Raw genomic sequence first — 21309 nt, 5'->3', positions numbered from 1 at the left:
ATATAACCATTCATTTATTTAAAATTAGCATGAAAATAATTTAAATAATAATTACTTTAAATAAAAATGCAACATATACATATATACTTATGAGACAGGGCTTATGCACAGAATAATTTTAAATGTCTGTTCTGGAATTTTTAAAAAAATAAACATTTTATATTTTAAAAATTCAATAAAAGAAAAATGGAATTACAAGCAAATGTAAAAAATATATCGTAGTTATTATGATAGAATTTTCATTTTGATACACCGATACATTTTCAATTTTAACTCAGTTTATTAATAAAAAGTTCCAAACGTTTTGATTCAAATTTAAGTCATCTTTAGTGATACAATAAAATAAAGATATGTCTCTATGTCCAATCGATGAGCTCAACCATAAAAAATAATATTCATGATATTCAGATGTTCATTAATATATTTAAACTAAACATTTACCAAAATAATAATAATATATCTATTTTATATGTTTATTTTTCGTTTTATCTATTTTTTAAATGTTACCGCGCTGTAATGATCTCTAAAGTAGAGATGTGACATCAATTGGTTCTGCCATTTTAGAATCAATGAAAAATCGAGAATATAATTGTTCAGTTTTTAAACCTAGATCCTCATGCAGCATCGGCGCTGACACCGAGCGCTGATTGGTGAAAAACGGATAATAGGGATGAATAGTAAAGATTCATTCGCCGTTTTATCCCCACTATTCATTTTTCACCAATCAGCATCTGTGTCAAAGCGCTGGTGTCTGCATAAGGATTCAGTTTTACATCTAGAAACTCTATCTGTCAACTCAGTGATATTCCATCATGTTGATAGCAGTAGTTGTACTTTGTTGCGCATTTCAGGTGAGTGATACTTCAAACGAGATAGGATATGCAATTTAGTATTAAAACGTATCAAAATAATAAGCAAGGAAGAAAAAGAAGAAATGCATAATGGATTTGTATCGTAATTTTGTGGAAACATTCAAGCAAAATGCATCCTCTAGAAATTTCAGTGCTTTGCCGGAGATTTTCAAGAATGGTCAAGAATTCCTCGCAATCGTTTCGCTTGAACACCGTGGTAAGTACATTTAATTACATATAAAAATGATGACAATATAAGTAACAAGATCTTAACAATTTTCTTTATTGATAAAATATCCCTCTTGTGTAATATTTTAATGAAAAAATATTTTTACAAGTTTGTATTTTGAAATTATCGATAGAATATAATTATGAATTATTTCAAATTTTTAAACTTATAAATTCCTGTAATTCTCGATTTTAAATCATGATTTTATTAAAACCTGGTTTCTTTCTAAATAAAAACTTATTTTCTTCTAAATCTCAATTAAAAAGTTGGGGACATAATATATATATTTATTTGTTTATTTTAATTAGTTATTTATCATATGTAAAGTAACATTTAAATATCTATATATGTTTTTTAGAATCAATAGTATGCAGCATATTTGATCAAAATAATGGCTTACTATGTTTCCTCAACTATGAGCTTGGAAGACGGATGGCGAACAGACATGCTGATAATACATTCACAGAAGCGTTTCATTTTCTTCAATTTTTTATCGAACACTTTCATACTACTTCATGTTTTATACAATACATTCACCAAATTAAGGTATTATAATATTGATATTCAAGTTAAAAATTAATAATTGATAAAGAGATTTATCTTTATTATAAAGATATATTAATAAACAATATCTTGTAATGACACATAAGAAAAAAAATGGAAAATGTTTTTTATATATAGTATACATTTTTATATATAAATTATATAATTCAATTATAATATTTTTGTATTATGATATGTTATAGGATGTATGTCAGTTAGCACTGACTGTAAAATGTAGTAATTATACACAAAAAGCTGCTTGTAATGCTTTTGTAAAATTGATAGAATTGTTCAAGGATCATGACTTAAAGCTTGAAAATACAGTTAAAGAATTTATTGAAAAATTTAATTATTATAATATAAAAGGTAAGACGATTGACATGGATATTGTGTGTAGAATACACATCTAATGTCATTTTTCTATTGCAGAAAGAAGATTAATATTATGTATAATCAGCAAAATAATCAAACACAATGAAAATGTCCGCTTGTTGAAATATTTAGATATTATTTTCAGACGATTATATTCTGATACATCCCAAGAGGTAAAGTTGCTAATGTAATCTTTGAATTTAATTGTCAGATGATTTATTTCCAGGAACTGACAATTTACATGACGTTTAATAATTTTATATGCAGTATAGTCCTACTATCAACGTGCCAAATGATTTCCATATGTATTTCGATATTCTTGCGGATATGTTGGACAATGTAGAGCCACCAGGTGCTCTAAGAGAGAAACTTCTCCACGATTCGTACATATGGATTAAAGATCTCAGCCGATCAAATAGACAACCAAAAGATAAACAGCAAAGGACCAGAACTGTAATGAAATCTGCGATTGATCTTCTATGTCGTCATATGAATCTGTTTCAAGATTGGCTGTATCCGGATTATAAATACTGGCATGATCTTCTTCGATGCTTATCGCTCGAAACAACTATTTATGGTGATTGTGGACGACGTGCCTTGAAAAGATTTTACCGAATTATTGGACAGATGCTCGCAAATCAAAATAGTGAAGACATATTTTTGGTAAAAGAAGATTTGATATAAAATGAACAAGATATTATCTTTTCTTATTTTTTTATTCTTAGAATAAATTTTTTCTTAGCAAAAATGGTTAATGATTTTTGTGAATTATTAAGTAAAGGGAAAAAATTTCTCCTGAATTAAATTTCAAAAATTAAATAAAAATTGAATTATTTGATTTTTGTTTTATAATTTATAATATATTTTTGATTTCAGTATTTTCTGGACATTTTCATGAAAGAATTTGAAAGTACTAACATAGATTTAACCACTTTGCGATTAATTGTTTATGGCTTCAGTCAAATGGCTGCACCATGCAAAGTGTATATGAACCAATTAAAAATAAGAAGTATGTATTCTATTATAACCAGTTATGCGCTTCCTCTTTGCTCCAGGTAACAATAAAAATTTAACATATGTATCATCCTATAATATAAATAAAATGTTAAATAATTTAGAATTACGTTGGAATTTTTCATATTAATAAAACGATGATAATTTTTTTATATTCTTCCTCAAGCGAACAAAACCATTCAATGCACATAGAGAACATTTGTTGTTATCAGGAATCACTTTCGGAAATGTTGCGTTACATGACAGACGTTACAATCGAAAATATTAATGTTCTCGTAAAACTCGGTATTTACACAATCAAGAGATTTCCTGATTTGATAATATCCAACAGTAGTCTCGCTGTCTCGTCATTGATTAAAACCATTAGCAATATTGGAATTATTAATAAAAATCTACTGCAACGATATCTCGACAATATAAGTAAGTAAATTAATTGATCTTTCATCGATGGATAATTTAATAATTTGTAGAAATAATTTTAATCGATCTTTCAAAATTATTCAAAACAATGAAGTTTTGATAAGAATTTTTTTTTTTTTTGAGAATGACCAATGTATTGAATCTCATCTTTGCAATCAGTTTATGAAGGTGTTGCATGGAGCTGTTCACATACATTGGCGCTCGACGCGGAGTTGCAACGAGATCTGAATAATCTGGAGGAAACGCCGATATGCTATAAGAACTATCTTCCACTGTGGACGGAGCTGCTAAATACCAAAAGATATCGCGTTGGCGAGGATGAGCAGTTAGTACAAAAAGTAGCAAACACCATGATGAATGTATGCATTACATTGGTCGGCCGATTAAACATACGCGTGAAACAAACGAGTGAGGACACGGTGCTATCCGACGTAGCTCTTACCCAGAGCGCCGTGAATCAGGCGGATTTTCGCATATTTACGAATCTTGTAGATCTCTATGTCGATGTGATCGACACATCGGAACCATCACTGTTTGCCGACATCGTACATAAATTTCTCTATGAAGTCGTCCGATTGTCGTACAAATATCCGCTGATATCCGGTTTCTACAAATTGATTCGAGTTGGAATGAAAATCTTTACTCGTATATCAGAAGAGGAGGAAGAAGAGTACAGAAATGCAGAAATATGGCAAATGAAGGAGCTTTTATCTAATTACTTATGGCATATCCTTGACTTAATACCCACATTTTCCAACGAGTTGCTTATTGCATGCCTTTATCTAATATTGGATGCGCCCTTTGCATATGTCGAAGACGTGCTACCGCGTACACTATCGGCGTTTAAAATTGCATTTACCGTCGGTTTGAGCAACTTAGAACTTGCATATACCGCGCTTACTGCTTTGGAGACATGGACGACCATGACAACACGGAAACGGGAACGCGATGAGCAAGTACACAAATTGCTGCGCGAGATCGTCGCGTATTTGGAACCGTATCTGAGCAGTACAGAAAGTTCTATCGAGATCTCTCAAAACTTGACTGCAGTGACAGCAAGGAAACGCGTGAAACACGTCAACGTAATCGACACCGAGTATACATTGCGAAACTTCCAACGACGAGTTTTGCTATTTCTTGGCTCACTCGATCACGATCTGTTGACGAGCTTCGTGCACGAGCGCGCTTCTCGCAGCACTGGAGCGTCTTGGGATCACAAGAATCTGATCAAGTACAAACTACCGCTGCTGGACACACGATTAGACATCTACTTCGACAGAATGTTACCGCGGATAATCACGCTGGCGCGCAATTCCAGCGACCGACGCACTAAGATTGCAGCTTGCGAAGTTCTGCACTCATTGATTGCGCTTACCATCGGTTCTTCGTTGTTTGATCCACAGAATCGCTTCGTCGCCCTCTACGGCACTATTTGTCAAGCCGTGCTTATTCTCGGTTGCGATCCCGATGAGGTCGTATGCGGTTTATTCCATCCACTAGCCCTGCAACTGATGCGTTGGCTGAGTTCCAGATCCATGTCGATGTCGCCCGTGATCGATTCCCTGTTCGACGGGTTGACTGACGACTCGAATTCTGCCTTGCGTGAATTCTCCGGCATGTGTTTGTCAGTATTCACAGATTGGTCAATCAGGTAGCTTAATATAGTTTTTTTTATTTTATTTTTAAAGAACAAACAATCTCGGAGCGCATGATAATTCAGTTTGTCCATTAGGCAGTCGATGAAGCACGTATATCGAGTCATCGAGAGGATCAACAATCTCGCGTTGCATCCGTTGACATCTAAACGCAGAGCCGCGGCTGTAGCCTTTAATCATCTATACAGGATTCTGCGCGAATACGATGATGTGGTCTCGATTTACTGGCTGGAGATATTCTATTGTTTCATTTGCAGTTTGAATGGATGCGACGATCCATCAATTATGAATGCACTGGCTCATATCGAGAAAGTGATAAAAACCGAAAGAATCGCAAAGCTTTTAAATGAGCGCAATTCCTTCAACCGTCGAAAGCCGCTCGAGTTCGATGATGCGACCTTGACCTACGCTTTATACTGGTTGCTGTCGCAATGCGGATCTCTGGACGAGCATTGTCGTACAAAATGCATGGAACTATATATTAATGTATCAGAATACATTGGCAGTAACGCACAAAAGATGACGTTGGCTTTTATTGAAACTTATGGAATAAATCAACTAAAGACAAATATCTTGAAAGGTTTAGAATCTGGCATGAAAGATATTTCCGTGGCTGAAAATATGACGCCGCTGTTGAAGGCTTTGGACTACTATGTATGGTTGATAGACAAGGGACTGCTACCAATAGAAATGCTTTTTCCTGTTGACGATACGGATAAGCAAACGATCTTCTTCTGTATTCGCAGTTTTGTTTGTCAATTCTTACAAATAATGGAGAAACGTTCGAGAATAGTGACAGTAATAAAATCGAAGGAACTCGAACAACTACAGGCGCTACAATGTAAAACTCTGATGACTACGTTGAAGTTCGTACGAACGTTGCTGAATTTCGATGTGAGTTGTTTTATTTTAAATTAAAATCGATTACAAGGTTTAGCTTATATTATTGAATATAATTGAATCAAGATTTATTGAATTGTCTCTCAAATTAGTGAATAATCAAAATAATTAAAATATCATTATTAGTCACGAAAATATGATTAATTATTAATTGAGAAATAATTGATCATATTTTCATCAACAAGTATTTAAACTTCAATAATTATATTGTAGTTATTGAAGTTTAAATACTTATTGACATATCTGTTAGAAAATATAATTCTGCAATAAATTTCTTAATTATTATTTTTCAGATTAATGTTCTACCGGAATCATTATGGGACGAGTCATTTTCTGCAGTAACAATTAAATGTATAATGTGTCCGCGAACAATTGGTTTTGATATGAAGAATATCGAGATAACAGATAAATTGCCACATATTTTGGAAACGCTATTAAATTCCATGAAATCAAAATATAGTAATGCTCTACCAGAAACTTTCAAGAAACATCTTTTAAATTCTGTTCGGAAACACATCACAAATCTTCTCAATTTCAACAATATCACACAAAATGATTGCGACGATCTGATCCAGTATGTTAACGGTCTAATTCTGTTGAAGCGATGTGAGATGTTCGATCGAACAAATTTTTTAGAAACGAATGCTTTTGTGAATGGCGAACGTACGATCGAACGAATCTTCAAATTTCTAGTGAATGAACGTATTGGGGAATTAGTTTGTAAAGACTTGAATCCGCAGATAATTGAATATTTACGAACTCTAATGGAATTTCAGCTCTCGCTAGTATCATCGACGATCGAAACACCAGTGAGAATCATACCTGATGATACTCGATCAATGACTGAGGTATTAGTAAAGTTAATATCTGATAGTGCCGAAGTAACTGGCGTGGATTGTATGGTAATCACGTATGGTGAACATTTTTTGAATACATTCAAGAGCAAAATCTTCAGATTCATGTTGACACATGTAAGCGCAATTACTCTCGTTTTTGACGAAAAATCACGTGATAATCCATCTTTCTTGATGAAGTGGATAGAAGATCTTTTGCTGTTTCTGAAAGAACACAAGCACGAACTGCAGTCTCACGTAGATACCACGGTGGATGCAATTCTGCAACAATTCACATGTCTGAAGAATGCCGTCTGTAACATGGATAGTCGCAAAGAGAGACTGATAAATATCTACGGCACCGCGGTGCATCTTAAGGAGAAACCTGCAGAGATCTCACAGGGTTGTGAAATTTATCCATGGATTTTATCTCAGTTGACTAGTAAAAACGGTCTTGAATACAAGATACAGATATTGAAAAATTTCCTTATCTGTCTGACGGATCATGTTGACGAACAGCCCGCATTAAAGGCGATTCTGCTGAGTCTAAAGAATGACGGTCGAACTCTATGTTCGGATCTGTCTGAAACGAGTGTGAATGCCATGAAGGTGATCAGCTGCTTTGAAACGTTGCTAATATTGTTGTCGACAACGAAGTCAATTTTGACACTTGAATGCGTGATAGATTTCGCTGCTGGTACCGGCGATCGTCTCTTCGATGAGAAATTAGAGACACATTTACGCGGATATTATGACGGAACATCCATCGAACACGTCCTACAATCGCTAGAGTTAACTTATGGTATGTTTAAAGAAGTGGATAGAACAGAGACGGAGAGACTCGACATTCTACACAAATTTCTCTTACCGATGTTCAAGTTTTGTAATGCGGATGCAATCGAGCGCTTCTTTAAACAAAACATCCGAGAATTATATACGAATACGAATTTATATGTTGCCGCTAGCGATGATGATACAACCGTCAAACGGAATATAGTGTCGATGATTGGATGCTTTCATCTGATAGCCACCATGTATGGCAAAATGGGCAGAGATAAATTGAACGGAATAAACATTTCGAATCAAATCATGACTGACGAGGAGCTTTATCGAAAACTATATGGCAACGCCAGAACAATGCGGTCTTTGCAAATAACACGATCAGGATGTGACGAACTCACGCGTTTGCTACATTGTTCCGCGTACAATTGCTTACTAACAATCGTAAGCCTGCGGGACGAGGCTACGTTTGCTCGTTATTACAAAGTGATATTCGCCGACCCGGACGGACCTTTCGTCTGGAAAAATGTCATTGACTGCTCTAGATCTTACAAGCTCGGTCAGACTTTTAAAGAATATCCGGAGACTCGCGAGACCACTGTCAACATCAAATCCGGAATTGATAGGGATGAACGATGGGCGCATAGATACACTTACGTTCATAGCTATGATCTGTCGACTTCCACGCTAAACGAAGATATTAACGCTTACGATCTTAACAGATGCGTCGTATTGCCGGCTGATTTTCATCATTCTGATTCAAAGAGCGATTCCGACCTACAACAATCTCATGGTACGACTAATATCGCCTTGACAAGCGACGATTTTAATGAACATGAGTGCATGCCGTACATCTGCGTCTTATTGCGGCGCATGATAAAACTTTTTGGATTGAGCAATGAAAAACCTGATTGGCTAAAATGTTTCGACTATGCTTTGTTGTACCAAGATAATCAAAATGTCAAACTGTTTATGCTGAAGATTATCTCGAACGTTGCAAATGAAGTATTCAAACCATATGCCAGGTTCGCACTAGAGTCGATCATCAAAGCTATTGCTAATTATCTAGAACGATATGATTTAAATTATATTATCACAGATGTTTTGGAGATATTGATGGATTGGCACGACGTGATCATCCCAAGTAGCCAGAATGATAAAACGGAGGCACAAAGACTTTTTAAGGTACTTATCGACAAAATATTGATAAAAAGATCCTCGAGAGATAATCACCGCGTTTACAAGTATAATCTTGGTCTGATAAGGACCATGGTGCAGAAATGGCATAGCTGCTTGCAAGTGCCAAGCAAATCCTTAAATCAGAAAATGACATCCGCGCCGCCAGCCGCGGTGTATCTCATCCTGGTGCTTCTTGATAACGGCATGACAGAAGAGATTGTTGCTAGGAATGACATTGTCAAGTTTCTGCTGATTCAATTGAAGGATTGGGATGCACCCGAGGCAGACGAGACACCTCTGCAGTGTTGCGAATGTCTCGGCTTGTTTCTGCGTTCCTTGGATAATGATAAACGTATGATGGAAAATGATAAAGAAAACAAAAAAAACGAAGTGAAGGGAGAAATCTTCAGAATTCTCGGATCTAATTTGCTATCTCCCAAAATGATTATCAAGCAAGTAAAACGCATCGCTGTTCTTTGCCGAACTTACCCCGAGATAGCCGTGGATTACATCAATGTCGTGATCCACGCTATGGCCCAACACTTGGCAAGGTCTTATTGCCTAGAAATATTCGCGTTGTCGATGCCGAAACTCAACGCGCAAGACATTGTAGATCATCTACGACGCCACATAGATCTGCAGACGATACTGACTAATCGGATACCATCCTGCGAGAAGACGGCATTGCGAATCATTCGCGACATGATAGCGACCGTCTCGCCGATAGACTTGCAATTTTACGTAAATCTAGCAATTACGTACGTCAAAGACAATATCACAGAGCATCGAGAATTAGTCTATGACATACTCATAAGGATACACAAGAGATATTCAACGGACATCGCAATTGATGATGACGTGACCATACAGGCAGCGGCGAATACTCTGATGTCTATCGGTAAGCAAAATTTGCTGGCCGGTCTGCTGGATCCATCTCAAAATCTGCAGGACAGAATATTGAGATTCTGGACAGAAGAAACAAGCCTAAGCACGGAAAGATCGAAAGATCGGTTGATCGCGATTCTGGATATGCCACGAGTAACATTGGAAGAGGTTGCATTCACGTCCTTCGTGGCGCTGATGATGTTACAGCTGACCACCAAATCGATAGACTACACTATGAAGATGTTTGACGAGCCTCTGGAAAATTGTAACTTCGAAGATTACAGGATTACAGTTTCCTGGCGAACACAAAACCTAAGCTACGTGACGCCAATGTTCATTAATTCACTTGCCTCCCAGATGAGCTACGGCACCTTTTCTCAAAATGTCGATGATGACTTTCGTGGAACATACTCCTATCAACGACTTTCACGTGATATCCCTATGAGACTTCGCGCTACACAAGATCTGCAGTTCGAACCGACTTTGCCCAGTGACGACGATAATGCTGCGGACGCGACTAAAACATTTAACATTTCACATGACGTTGAATTCGTTCAACCAGCATCTTCGTCAAGAGAATCATTGCGGACTTCATCGTATGGAAAGGGATTCTCCAGAATTTTGGAGAATACATCGGACGTCGCGAATGTCTTTCGCCGAAGTCAAATACAAAAAAATGTACAACGAGCAGAAATGATAAGACAAGAGAGTATTAGGCAAAGAAGTAGCGTGCAACTATATAGGTAAGACCAGCTTTGCACAAAGCTGTTCTATTTAGATCAATTCCAAACAATTCTGTTATACTAATATATTTGTCTTTATCTTTGTTTAGGAAGTACAGGATCGGAGATTTTCCCGATATCGAAATATCTCACAAAAGTTTGATCGTACCTCTCCAACAGTTGATAAAATTGGACCGATTGATCTGCAAAGATATGACCGTGTCTCTGCTCTATTCGTTGATCACAAATACGACTGAACATGAAAGAAAGAAAAGGAAAGAAGATAATAATTTTCGTGAGACCATCGTGAGGAGTCTGAAACGAATCTTGCATGATTTGAGTGAAAAAGACAATTCCTTCAATGCTGTTATTTTAGAGACGTTATTACAGTTGAGTAGAGATGCTGTAGTCATCGACTGCGATCCACAAGACATAGTAAAGGCATCTAAGGCGAATCGTTTGAATGCTCTGGGTGCTCTTCTCCTAGAACGCAGTTTATTGTATGAAAACGATGATTCAATACCCACATCGAGCAAAAAGATGCGAAGATGTGATGAAGATATTCGTAACGAGGAAACCAATAAGTGGACACAATTGGCATCTCTCTATAAATCGCTGGACGACATTGACGTCGTTTTAAGCATCTTTCAAGGGCGACAGCTCTTCGGCCGAGATATGCAGGTAATTTTTAATTTAATCGGCGCAAATTCTCTCTCTCTCTCTCTCTCTCTCTCTCTCTCTCTCTTTCCCTCCATATCTATCGAATTAATTTGGAAACAAAACCGTGAATTAATTCAAGTTTCTTAATCTTTTATTTATCAGAATAGTTTATTCTTTTTTTTTAATCAGTTTTTGTTGTCTTTTTTTCTTATTTGGAGGAAAACTTTTCTGTCCCTCCTTTTCAAAAATTCAAATTAATTTGTGCTATAAAACATAATTTACCGATAATACAAATCACATTGCTTAAAATGTAAAGATGATGACTATTCATTATTCTATTTTCATCTCATTCTCTACTTAGGAAGCGGCTCTCGCGGAAGTGAACGGCGATTGGATTCGGACAAAGGACGCATTCAAAAATGCTTACGAACAAACAGAGAATCCATCGATTAAAGAACTCTGTTTGCAAGGGTTATTTGAAGCTGTAAATAATCTATGCGATTGGTCGATGATCAATCAACTCGTGAAGAAACATGTAAGCAATGGAGATTTAAACAATATCTGGAACGATATATGGATGATCCCATATTTCTGCGATAGTTATGTATATACACAGTTCAAGCAATCGAGCAAAAACGATTTAACAGTCATCAAGTCCTGGATGAAAGATCACGATAAATTGCAACGTCTTAAACTCGCGACGGGCGAAAATCTAGTGTTATTTCTGCTGCAAGGAAACGAAGTGAAAGAGGCGACTGATCTGTTAAATGATCTTCTGGATATGACGGGAAAGCAATGGATCAGTTTGAGTCCTCTCTGCATCGAGCTGGGAATACGAGAATTGTTCAAATTACAAGCTATGAATAATCTCTACACTTTGCTCAAAGTTATTCAATCAAAGAAAACAGAATATCTAGATCAATTTGTTGCATTGTTAGACTTTTGGTCGACAAAAGCGCCCACGATCCAAGATAATATCATACAGTGGAACAAATTAGTCTTTTATCGAACGATTTTCTTGATGTCGCTCGAGGACTATATTACGCGTTGGAGAACTGAAGAGGATGATGATAGTTGTACAAGAGAAATCGAGTATCGAATGCGTCAAAACAATTGTCAGCTCCGACTGAATATTATCAACGCTGCGTTGAATCAGAAACACCAATACATCGCTAAAAAACATTTGAATTATTTGAATAAACTCAAACCATATTCTTCCAAATATATTCCTTATCTGGAGTCATCATTAGCATGGCTCGAAGCTAGACTCGAATTTCTGTGCGCCGATGTTGAGACAGACATTTCTAAGAAGATATCCAACTACACTGCTTCCTGGGAATGCTCGCATCGATTACTGAACGAGAGAGTTAAACTCGACACCGAACGAAACATCGCCATCAAAGAACACATCGGGATGTTAGCTTCGAAAATCGCTTTCTTGAGCAAAGAAAACGTCGCGTTTGCAAACGTATTAACAGGCACAACAACGATTCTGCAAAACGTAGGAATCACAGAATCGACGAACATCGACTTGTATAACGTTCAGGAAAAATTATTACGCTATAGCTTGGACAATTTACACGAATGCTGCGAGCTCGCGGAGAGGACTGCCATCGCTAACGCCGGCGAGCACCATTGTGTCCTGGCCAAATATTGTTACAATAGATTGATGAGCATCGATGCCGAGGACACGGAGATATTTCTTAAATTTTTGCGGTCTACTCTAAAATCCATGTGGTACAATTATTTCGAGGCTGCGCATTATTTCCCTTGCTTGCTGAAGTCTGAATGGTTGCAGAACGATGAGACGCGAGAGACGTTTGTCAACATGTGCGCCAGGTTGCAACCGTGGCTGTTCCTACGCTGGCAGGATCTACTCTTTTCTCACCTGGGAACACCGTCGATCGCAATCGCAGTCATGCCGATCATCGAGAGACTCGCCGAAACTTATCCCGATGCGATCATCTACACATATCATCTTACCATTGAGAAAAACCCTGAGATTCTTCATGATGTGAAATTCCAACGAATACGTTCACTTTTACACAACAAGGCGGAAGAGTACAATCGTTTTATACAGGCAATACAATACGTGGTGCAACCGAAATTGTTGTTAAAGCATTATCTCGACGAGACAATGAGGGATTTATCCTGTGAAAAACCGAAGGCTATCGAATCATTGTTACAAAAAATGGAAAGTGATATGCATACGGCAAATAAGAGCCCGCGACCGGGTAAGATCTTTAAAGAGATTTTGATTAACTACGAAGATGAAATAAAAGATCTCTTGCTCTCTCAAAATTGCAATGCCATGCGAGAGAGGATACAAAAAATTAAGGTATCCCTCCTGAGTGGCAGGAGGCGAAACGTGAAACAACCGAACAACGTGAAAAAACTGAAGGATTACAGTCCGTTCTTGCACGAATATATCGGCGGCAACGATGGTATCGAGATACCTGGACAATACACCGGCGACAAAGAACCTGCTCCGCGTTATCACGTGAAAATCGCAAGATTCAATCCACAAGTAGAAGTCATGCAATCGTTGCGCAAGCCAGTTTGCATCACTATGATAGGCGACAACGGCAGGGAGTATAAATTCCTTGTAAAATTCGGCGAAGATCTGACGATCGATCGAGGTCTGCAGCAGCTGTATTCCACCATAAACAGAACTTTACACAACAATCCCGGCTGCAGACAAAGGCGCTTGGCCATCGACACGTACGAGGTAATATATGCATGATACAATACGTTTATCCAGATCTAAATATCTAATAACGCGTGAATTTTCCTCCTACAGGTGATTCCGCTATCAAATACGTTCGGTCTTATACAATGGATTGAGAATACGAAATCCCTGGATGATTTGATAGGATTCACCTTGTCGAATAACGAGATTGCTGACTGCAATAAAATATGGGATAAGTACGTGAAATGGATAGAAAACGCAGCGACTGTAAGGCAAGGGATCGCCGACCAGTACAAAGCGGCCGTGTCCAAGTACGACCAACAGACGGTCACGCAGAACATGAAGCGTCTGATCGGTCAGACTAGGCGAACAGCTCTACGCGACGCATTTGATGTGATCAGCTCGTCCCCGGAATGCTTCATCACGCTACGACGTAACTTCGTTGTGAGTTACGCGACTATGTGCGCAGCACATTGGCTCGCGGGGGTCGGCGATCGTCATTTACAGAATATCCTGGTGCACGTTGTTACCGGACGTTGCCTGGGCATTGATTTTGGACACGCTTTCGGCAGCGGCATACGCGCACCTGTACCGGAACTCGTGCCGTTCCGCCTGACGCCGCAGATACTCGAATTACTGCAACCCTTTACGGAACGGGATCTCCTAGCGACGACCATGACCCACGCGATGCGAGCCATGCGCGATGATCAAGGCCCAATCCTCGCTTGCATGGACATCTTTGTTCATAAACCTGCCTATCGATTATTAAACATCGATGATGATGATAAGACAATGAGAGACAACGAAGGGATTGATGCAGGTATATATTAATATAAGGGTATTTTATGAATTTTAAGACGGTTATGAAATATTTGATGAGTAAGTTTAGCTTGTTATAATGAGATATACTTGTTATAAATATGTTATAAGAATTGTACTAGAATTATATATAGAAAATATGTATTTAAAGAGAAATATACACTGCTGATCAAATATTTGAAACATCACATATAAAATTTAACAATATTTCATTAATAATGAGATCACTTTTAAGTAACCATAAAATAAACCTATCATTTAGCATCATTTTTATGTTGCATCATCAAATCCATCTATATGCATATGAGAAATAATTTTCCAATTTGCAGATTTAACATGGTCATCCAAGAAAAATATCGAGACAGTTGCAAAGAAACTAAATGGCATTCACCCATCAGTTATCACTTTGGAACAATTGAAAGAAACACATAACGATGAATATTTTACGAGATATCAGGCCATTGTCAGCGGCAATGATGGATTGGACAAACAAGCACGGGCAGATATGAGAAACGATTCCTTGACACCTGCAGAACAGGTAATCTTGATTCTGAAAACAGGAATTTTTTAATTTTTTTTTTGTAGTCCAGCGTTAATGATCGATTATCTTTCAGGTTGATTGTTTATTAGATCAAGCAAAAGACTTGAATGTCTTAGGCCGTATGTATGCAAATTGGCAACCTTGGTTGTAATATTGTCCAATATTTATAAAATATAAATATTACAATATTACATGCAAACTATCAATGTTTTAGAAATAGAATATAAACTGTATATTTCAAAAAATTTATATAAAAATTTTATATATTTATATCAAATAATATAAAAAAAAACTGTTTTACTATTAATTGGATAAGTTAAAATCATGGATAATTTTATATATAAAAGATTTCTATTTATAATTCTCTTTATTAACATAAATAAAATATTTTCTGTATTATAAATGTAACTTATGTACGTCAAATGTATTAATATACTTAGTATGTATTATACTTAGCAAATAACTATTATTTGTAACTATACAGGATATGTTTGGATAAATTAGAATTCAGAAAAATTATCATGAAGATATTAGAATATCAGATGCATATATATACTTTACATGAAAATATATTTTATATATCATATTATATATCATATTAAATATATCTCTGATGTATTAAAAGACATGTATATATCTTTCTAATTTTGCAACCTCATTGTGTATACAATATTGAAATATTGAAATATTTTCTATCCTCTTAATCTTTATTTCTAATATAGAAGACAAAGTTTATTAGATTTTATAATGTTCAATATACTTGGTAGATTGATTAAACTACATATATTATATAAAACAGAAAACAGAATAAAACAGAAAAATTTAATATTAAGTTAAATTTTTTATATCTTATACTTATTTTAAATTTCTGAGTTTTGAAAAATCACCAGTTTAAACAATATGTTATATATATATATATATATATATATATATATATATATATATATATATATATATATATATATATATGAGATAATATCCTCAACTTTCTATCGTTAAATATATGATTTTTTACAAATAATGAGAGATTTGAGTTATTAATACTGTTCAGTCAAAGTCGACTATTCCTATCTGTAATAATAATATACGCATGCGCTATTTCGAAATTAATATATCCTAGTTGAAAGCTCATATAATGTCATCAATAATAAAATATCGTTTTGATATAAAATAGCATCTTACTTTATGTCTAATGTCTATATTTTACAATATTGTTTTGTAACATAAAAATACAAAGATTTGTACAGCAATTAGTTAAACAGCGACGAATTTGCAAATAATTCTTATGTATCGCTTTTCCATAACTTGATAGTTTTGTCGTTTTCAAGAGCGGCTGAAGCTATAATGTTATCCGTCGGATGACACGTTGTGCAAAGTACCACATCTAAAAATAATATATATATGCAATTATTGAATTATTAATCTGATCGTCAAAAATGTTAGAATTATGAAAACATTTTCGAAAGTTTAGTCTTATTTACAATATCTATCCTTGCTTTACCTGTATGTCCCTGCAGTTTTTGCACAATCTCTTTCGTTTGTAGATTCCAAATGTACACCATATGATCTTCAGAACCAGATACAATCCACTATAGACAAAAAAAAATGATAAAATAAATAAAACTTTTTCTCTTCTTGGCTTTTGTAATTAAAGTAATATAAATGTTCTATTCTAAATAAATAAAATTTTTAGATGGAGAAATGCATAGAGTTTTTTCTATTGTTTTTCTACTAGTTGTGATATATTCAAGATCAATTAATCCGCACCTTTCCACCGGTAACAGAAAAGTTTGCAAAGATGCAATATTTCTCGTTTTTGTGACCGCTATATGTTTTCAAGCATTTTCCTTTACTATAATCCCATAGCTTTAATGTATTATCCAATGTTGCTGCCAAAATGTATTTGCCATTCGGTGAAAATTTAACGAATGATACTGGAGGATTGTCATCATCTATCAGAGTTTTCAAACACTGTCCTGAAGCGGTGTCCCAAATTCGACTGCAGATCCCATAATATATAATTTGGATATTATATTTAAATAAAATAAGTTAATATCTAGATAAAAGATATGCACTACTATTCCACAAATTGCTTCAATCTAAAATGTTGTAATACTTACCATAATCCATCATAACTACTCGAAACAATTAGAGAGCCATCCCTATTGAAATGTACCGCACTTACGGGATCTGAATGTGCCGGCAAAGTTTTAAGGCACTTTCCACTTCTTACATCCCAAATACGTACACTTTCATCAAACTAAAAAAAAAAACGAACATTTTAAATTTTACATTTTGAATTTGTCATTCTTTTTATATAATTACACGTATAATGTTACATAATTTACACTTTAATTTAATATTAGATCTTAAACTCAATTGAAAATATTAGTTTATTTAAAAATAAATTATTGAATTTTAGAAATTTTACAAAATTGCTATAAAAATGTTATACAATTTTTTGAAAACATAAAATTTTGGAAATTGATTTAAGAGAATCATTTTATTTATGATAAATAATAAAGGAAATTATATGATTAATGTTATACTTACGGAACCAGAAACTATAAGATTGGATTGTGGATTGAAATTACAACAGAAAACATAATTACCATGACCTTTTAATGTTTTTAGACATTTTCCCTGCAAAGTAAGATTCCAAAATTAATAATCTCAAAATCTTCACCAACTTCTATTTTCTACCAACTGCTGAAAATATCCTAATAATGGATTACTTACGGAACTTAATTCCCATATTTTTAAGGTCTTATCATCAGAAGCTGATACAAGCAACCTACTGTCGCTAGACCATGCCACATCAGAAATACCAAGTTTGTGACCAGCTATAGTTTTCTCAAACTTTCCATCATAGGAACCCCAGATTTTGATAAGTTTATCAGCGGCTAAAAAATAAGAAAATCATTATTTCAATATCTTTAATTTAACAACTTAATTTCTAAGAATTACTTCAATTACCTGAGCTGGCTAACCATTCTCCATTAGGACTGAATTTAACAGATGAGACTGCCTTTGTGTGACCCGCTAAAGTATACTTCAATGCATAGTTAGATTTCTATAAAAAGAAACCAAGAATGTACATATAGTATGCTTATATTACTGCACTAGAGGATCACACTGCTCAGACAATACGGTCAAAGTTTGATTATAAATCCATTTTAACGATTGTGAACATATATAACTGAAAGCCAATACATCTCAAAAAACATAACTCTGATCAAGCTGATTTGAATCTGTTTAATTATCAATTATTAAATAGCCATTTACTCTTGATATTAAGCCGTGTATCATCTTCAATATTTGTTGATAAAAAAAAATAAGTTAAATAAAAATAAGTTAAAAATAGACATTAATGGACATGTTTTGCGGTTTCCGTAAGATGCATTTAGTATGCAGAAACAGAAGTTTCTCCTTCACGGCACGTACACCCCTAATTTAAAAATAAATCCAGTCATTCCGAAACTTTCAATCGCGCCAACAGAATAATTTCCGTCGTTTTCCTATGTCTGTACCTCGCTTAATCGAGAACCGGCGTATTTGCGATGAGAGACTAACCTCCACGTGATCTTTACCATACGTAAATTCAAATATATATTTATATATTACCAATATCGCGTTTTTCGTTCCGCTGGCAGTCGCACTCGATGAATTATTCACCGACGTTTGATGGCCCGGCGATGGGCCGAGAGGGACCATACTTCCTAATTATTTAACGATAAAACCTGAAAATACTCCGACGAACGACGCATTCAATTCTGAATGCCTCGAATCACAGTATGGGGTGCGATCCATTTGCTGCTACAAATACTTCAAAGTATATTGATTAACCAATCAGAACAAGGAATTTTATGAATTGACCAATCAAGAAATGCTTCGAAGCATTTGTAGCACAAAATGCTACCCATCCAGTAATGGCTGCGTTCAGCAGAAAAAGCAGATCAGTGAGCGTTCGGTGATTTTTCAATATGATTGGTTCTTTCTTTTAAATCTTCGTTGAATCTAAATGTAAAAACCAATCATAATAAGGAAATCACTGAACGCTCACTGATCTGCTTTCTCTGTTGAACGCAGCCAATGAAACACTCCCATAACCAGTAATAAAACATAACAATGGAATATGAGAATTGCAAATTCCCTCGTACATATGAGCGTACATGTTAAGTCATGTTGTTAGGCGCTCCTAATGAAATTAAACAGGAACATACATAGTAACAAGCAACAATAGCACATATTATCAAGGTTTCAAAGAGCCAATTATTTTGAAACAAGATAAAAATTATAAAAGTCATTTCTGAGTTAAAAATATCATGTGTGATAATCCTGGAGATGTTACACTTTTTTCTGAATATAATTCTGTATATAAACAATCTGTATTGCTTATGTCCATCTGTACATTGTCCGGCACAGTTTGATTATCAATATCCATAATTGAGTTCACATTTACTTTATTTATATCTTTTTTTCCTTTAATTCTTGTTGTTGCAAATAATATAGTAACATAATGAAATACGGATGGTATAGTATTAGGTTTTAAATGTTTTACATATTCTCCTGGATTCAAATAACCATTTTTAGTAAAATGTAGACTACAAATTCTACTATTTTTTGAGGGTGTCCACTGTGGTTTATTTATTGCATCCATGCTGCCAATTGTTCATCTTTAAACGGAAAACTGAAAACTGAAACCATTATACAAAAAATGCATAGTGTTTTTTATTAAAAATTTTAAAATAATATAAAAGATTATTTATCTAAAATATTGAATATTGTTCTTTTTACTAGTTGTTTCGAATTTATATATACAACATGTCATAGATATGACGCAAATTTCCTAAATATTTTTCTCGATACTTATATGATGTATTTTGATATCTATATCTCTCAATAATACATGTATACATTAAAAATTGAACATCCAATAGAATTTGCCCCCACAAAATATGACTACACTAGTATGGGAATTCAACAATGGAATACAGACTCGCGCAAATTCATGCGCGCATGTTTAATTTCATTTGAGATTTCTAATAACATGACTTGCGCGAATGAATCTACGCATTCTATTTCAAAAATCATTTTTCACTATGACAAATCACATAGATGTTTAGTTTCCCGCACATTTTACAGTTTCAGGATCACAGGATTAAATATTTTTAAATATTTTTAAAGAAAAATTAATAAATTTGTATACAATTTATTTATTACATATCAATTTTTGCCACCATAAACCAATATGGCTACAGCGAATAAAAGAATAAAATCTTACAGTTTAATCTTAATAATTTATTTTAGCACTATTTTATTTTTGTTTCCTTTTTTTTTCAGATGCTTATTATTGATTATGATTATTTCCTCATTCAACAAAATACCCTGGATGTCAACAATATAAAGCTTCCAAAATAGGAAAGTCAACAGAACTTACTGACCAATTGCTCCGTATCCACAGCGCTTTCGATTATCATGAACTTAAATTTAAAGAAAATAAAGGAAAAAAAGGATGTAAAACATTTTGCTATAAAATAATTTTTGCATATTTTCAATATCTTTTTGAAATATTAAACATTTAATTGTATGATCATAACCAGTTGGAAAAGGATAACTCTAGCAACCCTCTGGCAACAAAGCACATCTCTGGATATAAATATGAGAGCATGAATCATGTGATAAGGCAGTGTAATAAGTATGATGAAGAGGAAAAAAAATAAATAACTGTTTGAGACAACTGGGAGTGAGTGAAGAATATGGTTATTAATGTTGAAGAGGCAGGACTGGATTATTAGTATTTATCAATTTTTCAAAAATATCAATAAAATTATATAGGGAAAAGCAAAAGGAAGAGGAGACAAAGGACCTGTGTCATATAACCTGAGGGCGATATTGAAGACATATAGCTAGGAATACACCTGGCACTCTCCATCCAGAGAGAACTTTCAAAAAAAGCACATCTCTTTCGAGCAACCCTCTAGCAACAAAGTACATAATCGTCCTCGAACAATTACTGCATTACTATTGAAGATGGTATTAGTCGGAATAAGTTTGCTCATGAAGATAGCACCGTTCATGTAGATAAATTTAGCAGATCTTCATAGCTGAATTAATGTAATCATCGTGCTTCAACTATTTTTACTCATTGAACATATCCAATAAACGATCAATCAATTTGATTTCATGATCTCACTTTTTCTTTCTAGAATTATAT

At 34.7% G+C, this 21309-nt stretch overlaps 2 protein-coding genes and 1 long non-coding RNA gene across 7 annotated transcripts; 2 read left to right on the top strand and 1 right to left on the bottom strand.

Annotated features, from left to right (window-relative positions):
* Positions 1-795: 795 nt before the first annotated feature.
* LOC105433388 (DNA-dependent protein kinase catalytic subunit) lies at positions 796-16040 on the top strand. Of its 3 annotated transcripts, XM_089083434.1 has the most exons (16): positions 796-1068; positions 1439-1626; positions 1827-1989; positions 2053-2168; positions 2263-2658; positions 2872-3050; positions 3176-3429; positions 3589-3837; positions 3922-5080; positions 5162-5978; positions 6278-10404; positions 10494-11064; positions 11405-13771; positions 13844-14552; positions 14881-15089; positions 15166-16040. In XM_089083434.1, the coding sequence occupies exons 1-16, from the start codon at positions 942-944 to the stop codon at positions 15241-15243; spliced, it is 11709 nt and encodes a 3902-aa protein (XP_088939560.1). In that variant the 5' UTR covers positions 796-941; the 3' UTR covers positions 15244-16040. The 3 variants fall into 3 exon arrangements, with proteins under 3 accessions (XP_088939560.1, XP_011646992.3, XP_088939561.1); XM_011648690.3 differs by having other exon boundaries at positions 3589-5080; XM_089083435.1 differs by lacking the exons at positions 796-1068; positions 1439-1626; positions 1827-1989; positions 2053-2168 and having other exon boundaries at positions 2517-2658; positions 3222-3429; positions 3589-5080.
* Positions 16041-16250: 210 nt separating this feature from the next.
* On the bottom strand, positions 16251-18902 carry wds (WD repeat-containing protein wds). The gene is made up of 8 exons (XM_011648688.3): positions 18717-18902; positions 18069-18165; positions 17832-17995; positions 17646-17735; positions 17213-17352; positions 16860-17091; positions 16594-16681; positions 16251-16476 (listed from the first exon to the last, which is right to left on the bottom strand). Exons 1-8 carry the CDS (start codon positions 18804-18806, stop codon positions 16376-16378), a joined length of 1002 nt encoding a protein of 333 aa, XP_011646990.1. The 5' UTR covers positions 18807-18902; the 3' UTR covers positions 16251-16375.
* Positions 18903-19203: 301 nt separating this feature from the next.
* LOC105433385 (uncharacterized) lies at positions 19204-21274 on the top strand. Of its 3 annotated transcripts, none has more exons than XR_016140957.1 (2): positions 19204-19349; positions 20436-21274. It is a non-coding gene; the product is annotated as an uncharacterized LOC105433385 (long non-coding RNA). The 3 variants fall into 3 exon arrangements; XR_016140958.1 differs by having other exon boundaries at positions 19343-19465; XR_016140959.1 differs by lacking the exon at positions 19204-19349 and adding an exon at positions 19476-19625.
* Positions 21275-21309: the final 35 nt, after the last annotated feature.

This window comes from Pogonomyrmex barbatus, unplaced genomic scaffold, assembly GCF_055798465.1.
Source record: "Pogonomyrmex barbatus isolate J1 unplaced genomic scaffold, ASM5579846v1 scaffold7, whole genome shotgun sequence".
Taxonomy (NCBI): domain Eukaryota; kingdom Metazoa; phylum Arthropoda; class Insecta; order Hymenoptera; family Formicidae; genus Pogonomyrmex; species Pogonomyrmex barbatus.
Note: the sequence above shows the minus strand (reverse complement) of the source record. Positions and strands in the feature narration are given on the sequence as shown.

Coding starts and splice junctions, on each gene's coding strand:
- LOC105433388 (XM_011648690.3), top strand. CDS start 942: ATGGATTTGTATCGTAATTTTGTGGAAACATTCAAGCAAAATGCATCC. Junction 2,659..2,871: donor ATAGTGAAGACATATTTTTG/GTAAAAGAAGAT, acceptor TTTTGATTTCAG/TATTTTCTGGACATTTTCAT. Junction 3,051..3,175: donor GCGCTTCCTCTTTGCTCCAG/GTAACAATAAAA, acceptor TTCTTCCTCAAG/CGAACAAAACCATTCAATGC.
- wds (XM_011648688.3), bottom strand. CDS start 18,806: ATGGTCCCTCTCGGCCCATCGCCGGGCCATCAAACGTCGGTGAATAAT. Junction 18,166..18,716: donor GAACGAAAAACGCGATATTG/GTAATATATAAA, acceptor TTCTTTTTATAG/AAATCTAACTATGCATTGAA. Junction 17,996..18,068: donor AGAATGGTTAGCCAGCTCAG/GTAATTGAAGTA, acceptor CTTATTTTTTAG/CCGCTGATAAACTTATCAAA.